Genomic DNA, 12090 nt, shown 5'->3' with positions numbered 1-12090 from the left:
AAACGTCTATAACTATAATTTAAATCATGAATTATCATGTAAGGAAAAATTGTTTAGATTTTTTTCACATTTCCTTGTTTCTAAACCCCTTCTCATCAATTTCAATAAAACTTAATTAATTAGTTTATGAATATTAATTATAATTGTCACCATGTAATAGTATCTGAGGTGGAAAAATCACACGGAGTTTTAGGCTAGAAGCTAAACTGCTTGGTTGTAAATCTTTTTTTTTTTTTCATTCAGTTACTTGGTTAAAAACTCGTCTTTGTTGGTTGAAAATTTTCTCTTTTTTTGCAAATTCTACTTGCTTGGTTATTGATTCAACTGTATTCTAAAAAATTCGTGTTTTTGGTTTTAAAATTTAATTATTTATCTGAACATGCAACTTCTTGTGTTCTAATTTTAGTGTCTTAATTGAAAATTCTACTATATAGTTGAATAGAAAATTCTTGTTTATGTTAGAAAAATCATCTTTTTTGAGTGAAATTTTATCTTTCTTGGTTGAAAATTAGTTTTTTTTTTTTATTAAAAATTCAATTGTCTTTTTAAAAAATCACCTTTTTGGCTCGAAAATTCATCTATTTGATTGAAAATTTTACTATATTGTTGTAAATGTAACTATTTGGTTGAATATTCTTATTTTGTTGAACATTCAATTATTTGTTCAAAACATCATCTTTCTTAGTTGGAAATTATATTTTGGGAGAATTATTCTATTCACGTTGCTAATTCAAGTGTTTTCTAAAAAATCGTCTTTTTAGCTTAATAATTCAGCTGCGTAGTTGAAAATTTGACTATTTTGGTGAAAATGATATATCTTTCGATTATAATTCTTATAAATCTAAAGCATTTTCATATTGAATTCAATATAGTACCTTTGTATTAATTTTATTTAAAACAATTTATTCCCTAATTTTTGTGAAAAATCACCCTATTCCTGTATAATACTAGTTTTAAGGCCTGTGCAGTTGATACCTATAATACTTATCCCTGCGCAGCAAATACCGACGGCAAATTGTTCTGCGCAGAAGATACATGTAGGGTAATGATATCTAAGCAATAAATACTAATGGTAATTAGACGTACGAAGATTTATCTCAAATATTGTATGGAGCCGCCATGAATGTTTATCAGATTTTGGCAAAGTTGCATGTTCTGTTCTATTTTTTTTTAGAAAATATATTACAGAAAAACAGAATGAGAAAATGTATAGATGAATTTAAGTAAACAAACCGATACCAAAAAAAAAAATGATATAAAGCAATAGTTCATTCAGGATAAACTACAAAGAGAAAAATGGGTTAATTTATAGCCGGCATAATTTAAGAATTTTTTATTAGAGTGATCTCAGCTCAATTAACACTTTAAATCGTTAAAATACAGGTTTTCTTGAAGGTCCAGGTAGAACCATCATATTAACTTGATTATAGTGTTGCATAAGTTAGTAGAAATAGAAAATGTATCCAATTTTGATTTTTGAAAGATAATGTTTTTTTGGTCCCGTTTAGAATTTCTTCGCTTGGTATATAAAATTGTCGAATCTTAGAAGATTTAAACTTTAAAATATTCCATCTTGGAAGTTATAAGTTTAAATTGACCTATATTGAACGCTAAAAATTTGAAATTTTTCCATTTAAAACTTTGATATTTTGAAATTGTTAAATTTTTTAATTTAAATTCAATTATTAAATTGGCCATTTTTATTGATTTTAAGGATGATTTACAATTTTGGATCAAAACTAAGCTACTTTTGGAGACAACAAAAAAGAGGTAAAAAAATCCAGTTTCAAAAGAGAGCGTTCACATAAATGAAGTCACGCTTTATTTCAAGCCCCCCCCCCCCCCCCCCCCCCCCCTCCTAAGCTTATTACAAATTTACTGAATTGAGTGAAGTTTTTTCTTATTTTTAAATGTATTTTTCAATTCATCTGAATTTATTTTTAATTCGTCTTAAATTTCTATGAATTTCATTGAATTCTTTACGTTTACCTTAAATTCCTCTAAATTCATTCTAATTTTACGGAAATCAAAGGAATTTGTTTCATTTTTTTTTCAATTAGTTCGAATTCACTTAAATTCTCTTGAATTTTTCTAAGCTTATTTCAGATTTACTGAATTCAGTCAGGTTTTTTCTTATATTGAAATTGTTTTCAATTCATTTTAATCATGAATTTCATCGAATTCTTATCGTTTACTTATAAATTCCTTAAATTCATTCCAATTTTACGGAAATCAATGGAATTTTTTCGAATAAATTTTTTGAATTGTTTTGAATTCCCTTGAATTTTTCTAGGTCCATTTTAGGTTACCGAATTCAGTAAAGTTCTTTCATAGTTTTAAATTGTTTTCAAATTATTTGAATATTTTTTCATTCACTTTGAAATTTTTAGTAATTTTATCGAATTCTTCTCGTTTACCTTAAATTCCTCTAATTTCATTCCAGTTTTGCGGAAATTATTTAAATTCTTTTGAATTTAGCTTGGCTTGTTTTGAAGTCTTATGCATTTATAATGAATTTGTTACCCTTCGAGCCTTTACATTTTTTCGAAGGTCCTGAATCCAGCTTTGTAGCTACGCTCCTGAAATCTCGCAAACAATTCCGGCCAATTCGCGCGCATAACTATTTATGTGTATAATTGGATCAGATCGTCGATCAAGTGATGTTAGTTCGATTTCTAGATTTAAAAAAAAATCAATCTAAGCAAATCTAGCCTATAACTTTTTCTGGTTTAGGCTCTATTATTATTCTCCACTTATATTCTAAAAGACAAGTAAACAAGTCGTGTATTATATTATCGATAAGACGTTCAATTTGAGACAGTTATACGAATATCGTGCTTGCAAAGTACACGTGTGCATTATACAGCAAGCCGTGTGGTAATAGTTTACATTTTACTTTTTTTACGAGTACAATAGCAGACAATGGCTTCGCAAATCCCATAGTATATCTAGAAAAGTTTCTGGAAGAAACGTATGCTAGGAACCGCGAGTTTTGTTTGTTGTTTGTTTTATTTTACGATTTTTATCAATAGTCAATAGTTATCAATAATTGTTGTATAGCAACTGCTTTAGTATTCGTGCAATTACAAATTTTGCCATTTTTGGTACTAATACATGTACTTTTAGATGTTTTACAATTTTTTCACTTTAAAAACTTTGTAACCGGCACGCCGGCGTCCTTCCCAACCTCAAATTTCAGCCGCTTTTTTCGTCTGTTTTTTCAGTTTTTTCTGAAGAGAGTTTAGTTCTGGTTTAGTAGAAAATAATCAAAATGTTTTTTACTATCCTAGAAAACAAACACGCGCTCTATTATTCGTTATTTTAATTTAGGCAATTTCCAAGTTAAAATATAAAATTAATAATAGCACTTTCAGACGAAAAACACTAACATGGCAGCACATTATATAAGATTTTTATCTTATAAAAAGGTACGCATAATCTAAAATTGTGAATTTATTGATTGAATAATAATCTGAAAAATCTTCAAATTTTTTCAATTAAAAATATCAATTTTCGATGAAAAACATTAACATAACAAAAAAATTTGCCGAATTGTAAATATTCTTTGAAATCTGTATCGATATTGCTGGGGTAAAACGTTTGCTTAACCTACAATTGCACACAAAATTGTTATATTTCTTGAAATCTAATTTTTTTTAATAATAATGAGTTTCTTCGAAATAAATTGATTTATAATATAATAGAAAGTTGTTTATAATGGTAAATCTATTGGGATTGTCCATATATTACGTATTAAGACGTTTTTCTGTTGTTTGAATAAAGACGAAAATAATATTTTTATCAAGTTGAAAAGGACACAGCGATATAAACAAAAGAAAAATGTCTTACGTAATATGTGGACGATCCCATTCAGAAATATAATGATTTTTGTTTAAAAAAAGCGATTTACCGATAAAATTTTAGAACTTTAAACTGTTCAATAATTTCAAATCTTGTTCAAACTATAATGATTTTTGAATTCAAATACCTATTTTAGGCGTGAAACGCTAACGTGAACTAAAATTGGTTTAAAAAATTACAAATTTTATGAATCTAATAATTTTTTTTAACTAAAAATATCCATTTCTGATGTAAAACACTAACATAACCTAAAATGGTTCAAAACTTACGAGTCTTCTTTGAAATCTTTAAAATATCATTCATATTTTTAATTAAAAATGCCAATTTCTGATGAGAAATACGAACTTCATCCAAGATTTTCAAAAGTTTCTAAATCCTGTTACAATTTTAATGATTTTTGTTTTAAAATACTAATTTTTTATTTAAAAAATCATCTTAACCTAAAATTGTTCAAAAACTATGAATCTTCATTGAAAATATTTTTTTTTTCTTTTTGTATTTTCGTCTAAAAAAATAACACAATCCAAAATAAGTTTAATGTCAACTTAAAAAAATTTCTGTTCAATTGATAAATTTTTCAATTATGAAATCATTCACTACGTACATTATTAGACTTAAGCAATCCAAAATTAAAAACCTTTGAATTTGAAAATTTTGGATAAAAAACATTTGAAGTTGATCATAGTTCGAGTGTTAAAAATTTATAAAATAATTTATTTTATCCGGAAATTCTGAATCTGTTTAAATCTAAACAATTTACAGATTTTAGTTTAAAAATGGAACTGTCTTAAGGGCATGTGATACTCACAGTTTCCCGGGATTTTTTCCACAAAAATTAAAATTTTTAAAAGCTGATTTCGGAGATGCTATAAAATATCATAACGGACGTCCTCGGACTCTTTTTTGAGGGATAATAACAAAAAAAATTGATTGTGCTAAATAAAAATTGTATGCATATGCATTATTTTGAGGTTACGTCGTTTTTCATCTCTGCCTTTCCGATAATCTGGAAATTATTCGCTATCATTTCCCAAAATTTTAAGACAAAATATTTATTATTCTAGAAAAAAAGCCGGGGGAACCTAAAGCTGGTAAAATCGACAATTTTCTAAGTATCACATGCCCTTAATTCGAAAGCCTAATAGTTAACAAAAATTGAAACGCCTGATTAAACCTGTATAAACTATTTTAAATTTTCATATACATAGTTTCAAAGTAATATATTTATAATTAAATTCTTTTTTCTGTTTCCAATCCTATTGGATTATTGTTAGTCTAAAATATTCAATTTTTTACCCATTCATTTTCTAAATTTTAGCAACATTTGATTGTTTCTCTAAAAGGAGCGATTATAAATTAAATATTAAAAAGTAAACAATTTGAAACTCAATTGTTCGAAATAGAAAGCCTTACATCGTTAAAATTTCATAATGCTAAATTTAAGCTTTGAACATTACAGCGTTTCATTTAAAAAGTTGAAACGACTTAACATTAAAATATATCAACATATTAAAAGGATGTATGTTTAAAAAAACGTATGAATTTCACAATTCGAGTTTTAAAAGAAAGGGAAGAAATTTTTGTATTTGATTTTTTTTCTCATTCAAGGAGGAACTTTTTCATTTTGTACATTTTTATTGATTTACAGGCGGGAAAATTTGGTATTTTTAACATTTTTATTTAGTTTGAAACGAGGAAATTTCGGTTTTCTCTCGTTTCTTGTTTTAAATATTTTCATCGAATTGAAAGGGAGAAATTTTTTTCAAGTTTTCTTGGCACTTGTTTTGTTTTCAAACTTTTTGTTGAATTGGAAGAAGCACATTTTTTCTTTTTAACATTTTTAGAGCGTGTGGAGGAAAATTTATATTTTTAACATTCAGTTTAAACTTCAAAATTTTGTGATTTAATGAATTTTAATTAAAAATTGTTTAAGTGAAAAGTGTTAAAAGCTTCCGTGATATACGCGTTAAGCGTTTGTATAAAAAGTTTCGGAATTAAAAGTTTGTTATGTTTCAATTTAAAATCTTAAATTCACAAGAGTTCCACAGTTGAGTGATTTTAATTTGCAGTTAAATTCATTCCAAAGGTAATAAATTTGACCAGTTTTTATATAATTCATTTAAATTAGAATAATTTCAAATTTCGAATCCTTTCAAATTTATTTTCCTAATTTATTTGCTCTTTTTGATTTTTGATTTATTTTATTACATCTTTTAAATTAAGTTGTTTTTAAGCTTCGTTCTTTCAGCTCTTTCTGTCATAAATTTGAGATGTAAAATCTCCGTAGTCATTTGAACTTGACCCTTTTCACACTTCTTTCTTCTTTTTTTTTCTTGTTTTTTTTTAAATTTTCTCTTGTTAGCTAATTTTCCGTAGTCTTTACAACTCGCTTCATAACTAACTTTGCATTCTTTCCATTTAACTCTCAACAATTCGTCCTTTCTATCATCGTCCTTTCAAGAATTGCAAGGCTAGACTCTGAAAATATGCGTGACGATGACGTTTTGAATTTAATGACATGCCTCTTCGGCTAATTTATCACCACTTACGACTTCTCCATTTATTGATTTAATATTCTCTTTGTCTTTTCCTTTGCAACACAATAGTTTAACCTTTTCTTCAACTTTGTTTCATTTCAACTCATTCTCATTTCATAAAAGACTGACAACAACGAAGAAAAAATAACGGATTTGTTTATCCTTCCGCTCATGGAACTCTCTCGATTCATTTAAATTCCAGAAAGCCGTCCCGAAATCTCAGATTCGAGCACGTAGATAGAAAAATTTGCAATGTCGAATAAATTTCAATTTCGGACATCTCATTTCATGAGTCGCATTTTCTTTGAATTGTAGTTTCTCCTTTTTTTCTCAATCGTCATCGACATTGAAATTCTTCTCGGGTTTAACCTAGTCATTTTCAAGGAAGCGTTGTTTATTTTTCTCTGAAAAAAATAGGTGTGCCACGAAAAGGTCGAAATCATTGTTGTCGCTTTCCCTCATTGCCGATTGGGTAATTTGAGAAAAAGGACGGAAGGAATGTTCCCAAATTCACACAAATAATTAACAATTGAGTTCCAGTTGAAGGGCAGTGACAAAGAATGTCACATTTTTGTGCTTGATAGAACTGAAAAAAATTTAAGATTTATTAAATCAAAATTTTATTTTTACATTTTTAGTTAAAATAATTAATTTTTAACCAAGAAAAAGAGAAGTTTTAACAAAACACTTGGATTTTCAACTAAACTGATGTGTCTTTGATTTTAAAAAATGAATTCTCAAAAAAAAGTTTAATGGTTGAGATTTCAACCAAAAAGATACGAATTTTCAATGAAGAAAGGTTTTTCAATCGATAAAGAAAAAAATCCCATCCCAAATGCTGAGTTTTCAAGTCATAAAAAAAGAATTTTTAAAAAATGATTAAATTCACAACACTAAAAAATGTATTTTCTATCAAAATCATTGAATTTTAGACTAAAAAACACGAGTTTTCAACAAAATAAGTGAATTTTCAACTGAAAAAGATCAATTATTTTCTAGCACTCTGAGTGAAAAAAATTAATTTTAAAACAAAAATGAACCTTTAACTAAAATGATGTATTTTCAATCAAGAACAATTTTTTGAACGAAATAGTTGAATTTTTAACACATACATTGAATTTTTTACCAAAAAAGACACGTTTCCTACAAAACAGATGAATTTTCAACTAAAAAAGATCAATTTCCAATCAAAAATAATATAGTTTAATTTTAAATTAGAGGTATAAGTTTTTAAGCCACTTTTCAACAAAACATAGAATAGTTTAATTTTCAGTTAGCGAAATAAGTTTTGAAGCAAATAAAAGAAATCTTCAATTAAACAAATAAAACAAATTTTCAATGAAACAGTTAAATTTTTAATCACACGAATAAATTTTCTACCAAAAAGATTGTATGTAGAAAAAAAAATCGCGACAAAATTGAAGTTAAGTTTTTACTATAAAAGAATAAATGTTTTATTTGAAAAAAAAAAACTAATTTTTAACCAAAACGATGAATTAGTCACCAAGAAGATTAATATTCTACCACAAAAGACAAAGTTTCAACAAACTACAGAAATTTTCAAACAAATAGTTGAATTTTCATCTGAAAAAAATAATTGTTTAACCAAATAGGAGATAGTTAAATTTTCAGATTAGAAAATTATTTTTAATTTTTTGTATATTTTGGACAAAAAAAAAATATTTTTCAACTAAAATTATGAATCATCAACCAAAAAAGTGAATTTTTAAGAAAGTAGTTACACTTTCAACTGAGTATTTAGTTGAATTACAAACCAAAAAGGATCTTTCAGTCGCTATTCACGATTAGTGAAAATCTTGAAAATGTAAACAAATATTTATGTCAATAGATATACCTCGAGACCAAAGTTAATTAGGGTGATTAACAGTTTGTGCTAAATTTGATCAATTATCATCAATATAAATGTCACATGTTTCTTACTCTTGAAGTTTAAAAATAAAATTTTGGTATAAAAACAAAATAATGTATTAAAAGTACGTTGTCAGATAATTACGCACGCGGGGACTCATATTTTGTAAATGAAAAAAAAATCTGCCAATTTTAAATAATTGGGAGTGTGTGAGTAGAAAAAATGGTGTCATTCATATTGAATTTACTGGCATTTTCTCGTTATGATAAGGAAATTTCTGTAAATCATGTGTAACGTTCTCAAATCATATAAGATTTTCTGTAAAATCTATAACAAAATAATGTTGGAAAATAAAACGAATTTTTTTCAGGCGAAAGACTAAAATTCGATTGATTTGCATGGAATTTTATTGGAACTTAACAAAAATTTATAATAGGATCAAAGCTTCCAAGTTTCAGGCATTTTAAAACAAAAATGGCGCTTTACTCACGCTCTTAAATGAAACGAAAGAATTGAATTCTTTTGAAATATTTCATGGCATTTTTAAAGATTCTTAAAATTTTTAATAGATTTTAATACTTTGAAGAGATTTTTAAGGTTTTGAGGTATTTTAAAAACTTCCAAGGCATTTCAACGGCTTTTAATTTGAAATATTTTAGAATTTCGGACAATCTGGAACGATTTTGCAGAAAAGATTTCACAGGATGTTATAAGATTTCCGAAGATTTCAGAAAATATCACCGGAGAATTTCATGGTATTTGATAATATTTTAGATAATTTTAAACAATTTATTCGCGAGAAGTGAGGTGTTTTATAATTCCTTGGAATTCTCTTTAATTTTTTTAATTTGTTTGAATTCTTCTAAATGTACTCAATTATATTTAGTTCAAAGGATTGTTTTTTAATTTTTGTATTTAATTGATCCAGAATTCTTAAAACCTCACCTTGAATTCTTAGGCATTTCAACAAATTCTTTTAAATTCCCTGCATTTTTTCTAAGCTTATTTCAAAGTCACTGAATTCAATGAAGTTTCTTCGAATTTTAAAATGATTTGCAATTCATTTGATTTTTATAAATTAATATTGAATTTTTTTAATTTTCATCGAGTTCTTCTCGCTTACCTTAAATTCCGCGAAATGTATTACAATTTTACGAAAATTAATGGAACTTTTTTTTATTTTTGTTTAAAATATAATAAGTTTGTCGTTTCTTAATTAGAGTAAAGCGGATTGTAGGCCTCAAGATTATATCAGTCTAGTAATTCAGAAAGAACAATGGATATCACTTTCCCTATACTTGTCAGCCAAGAATTTACAAAACCCCGGATTTCACTGGGAACTGCGATTTCCTGGTTTTCTTGTGCTCGCTTCGCTTAACTGAATCAGAGTGGAGTTCCTTGCCACTCATTAAGACTTTAATTTAAATGTAAATCATTTTCCTTATTATATTCGTGTCCTTCGAAGGCTTTTTAAGTTTGAATACTTTCAGATTTTAATTAAAGAAAGCATTTTTTTTTAATTTTAGAGACATTTAAAATTAAATTCAAGTTTATTCAAATTGAATTATGTTCAAAAGGTAATCTAACGAATAAAACTAATTCAAGTAAACTTCAAATTAATTTAAATAAAATTTTAGCTATTCTAGTTATTTTCATTCAAATAGAATCCTAGGAATCCAGAAGAAATTCTGGTTAATTCTGATTTACTTCTAAGAATTTAATCTGAATTCTAGGTAATTCAAGTTGAATTATATCCAATAGACAATGAAATATTGCAATTCAAACTGAATGGTAGGTTTATTTAAATTCACCTAAGTAATTATGATTTTAAATTGAATGAAAATATTATCACTGATTCAGTATATAAAATTTAATTCCGATAAATTCAAATAGAAATCTGGCAAATGTATAATAATGATTTGATTCAAGCCATTCAAACTGAATTCGAGTGTAATTTTATTTTTCTTATTCATTTCGTTCTTACATTTTTATTTAGTTTAAAGTCAAATTGTCTTTCTTTTGATTTGGATGATTATTAATTTTACAATCCTTACCGATTTTGTAAAAAATGAACTTTTTAAATTTTGTTTATGAACTTAAATATTTATTTATTGATATCTCATGTAAAATTATTTAAGTATTACATTTTTAACAATATTTTTCAATAAAAAATTCGTTTTTTTTTCTTGAAACTGTTGAAGATTTATTTTTTAAATTTCTTAGATTTTCAATGTTTTCTTTTTTAAAATTTATATTGAAAATCGATTTCTTAATCTACAATTGTGCAACCAAAATTAAATCTTGTCTTGAAAACTAATTTTTAACAAAAATACCTTTTTCTGATGTAAATTGCCAACATAACCTACACTTGTTTAAAAGTTTAAATCGTCTTTGAAATAAAATTTTTTGATAGAAAATACCAATTTCCGTCGAAAAATACTAATATAAGCCATAATTGTTAAAATATTCTAAATCTGATACAAATTGTAATTATTTTTGTTTAAAATGGCAATGTTTTTATTCTTAAAATATAATAATTTATTATTAAAAGTATCTATTCTGATGTAAAATGCTAAGATAAGCGAAAAAAACTATTGTAAACCATGTATCATATTTCAAATAATTTATTAGATAATTTGAAAGTTTTAATTTAACCGCACAATAGTATTGAAAAGTACAATGGTTTATAAAAGTTACGTAAGGTTTCCAATGGTTTTTCTTATTGAAAGGATTTATTCGCAGATTTAATTTGCAAAATTTTAAATTTAAGATATATAGCAACTTCAAGCAATGAAAAGCCAGTCAGGTTTTGAACAATGATTTCGAGATATTTCGTAACACCACTTTTTTTTTAGCTAGAACGTGTTTTTGAACTTTGAACTGAAAGAAGTAGCAACCCCAATTATTTCAAACAGAATTGCAGATATTTAAATTAATTCAAATAAAATTCAAGCAATTAAATGAGAATTCTAGTTAATTCTAAGGAAATTCTATTAATACTCATCTCAACCCAAATAGAATTCCAGCATTTTAGGTTAATTTAAATACAATTCTTGTCATTCAAATCAAATATTTCCAACTTAAAATAATCGAAACATTTTTTTAAAAGATTTTAGAGGCTGAATTAAAACATTTTATAAGAGATGAAGCGGTGAAGTGATAAACTAAAGCAAACAAATCGGCTGGACCGAAGTGAAAAATTATGTAGTCCAATTAGAAATTGAATTAATCGTGTAAGACAATTTTTAAATTAAAAAAATGAACAATACGGAAATTTTAATATCAAATGGACATCGATGTCCACATCGAGGATTGGCAAAATATCCCAGCATTGATAAAAAAATCTGGGATGCGAGCAGCAGTTGGATCCTCCAATGGGATAATATTATGAAACATCCTGGCGCGAGGGCAAGAGGATGTCACTGTGATGTTCACAAACCTCCCTGGTTGTATCCACATTTAGGTACTTTTCATTTAAAAAAAAATCTGTTATTGCTCGATATTTAAATTTTTGTATTTAATTTTAGAATATATATTTTCTACTCTTCTTTTTTTCAGTTGGAAAGGAGCCGGATGAACCTGACAGAGCGGTGAGAAAAATATCTTTTTCATATATAGATTTTTATCCATCTTAGGTATTTCTTTTGTATTTGGAATTTTATATTTAATTTTAAATTCATACTCAGATACGATCAGCTCCAGTGAAAAAGGTCACTACGAGTTTGCTGCAGAAGAAAAGTCAATTTGGTCCAGCAAAACAAGTTCTCTCGATGCCAGGTAGGCAGACGAAATTAAAAAAGATATATTTTATTAAATGATATT

The 12090-nt window shown here is 26.3% G+C and overlaps 1 protein-coding gene across 11 annotated transcripts in view; it reads left to right on the top strand.

Annotated features, from left to right (window-relative positions):
• Positions 1-12090, top strand: part of LOC117178043 (CLIP-associating protein 1-A) — a 139464-nt gene that overhangs the window by 55771 nt on the left and 71603 nt on the right. For 7 of the 11 annotated variants that reach the window (XM_033369749.1, XM_033369511.1, XM_033369663.1 and 4 more), the window contains exons 6-7: positions 11827-11858; positions 11955-12045. In XM_033369749.1, coding sequence (XP_033225640.1) covers positions 11827-11858; positions 11955-12045 — 123 coding nt within the window. Of the gene's footprint in view, positions 1-11377; positions 11732-11826; positions 11859-11954; positions 12046-12090 lie in introns of all 11 variants that reach the window. The other 4 variants (XM_033369990.1, XM_033369934.1, XM_033369814.1 and 1 more) reach the window with 2 other exon arrangements.

Source organism: Belonocnema kinseyi, chromosome 1, assembly GCF_010883055.1.
Source record: "Belonocnema kinseyi isolate 2016_QV_RU_SX_M_011 chromosome 1, B_treatae_v1, whole genome shotgun sequence".
Classification (NCBI taxonomy): domain Eukaryota; kingdom Metazoa; phylum Arthropoda; class Insecta; order Hymenoptera; family Cynipidae; genus Belonocnema; species Belonocnema kinseyi.
This window is presented reverse-complemented; position numbering and strand designations above follow the sequence as displayed.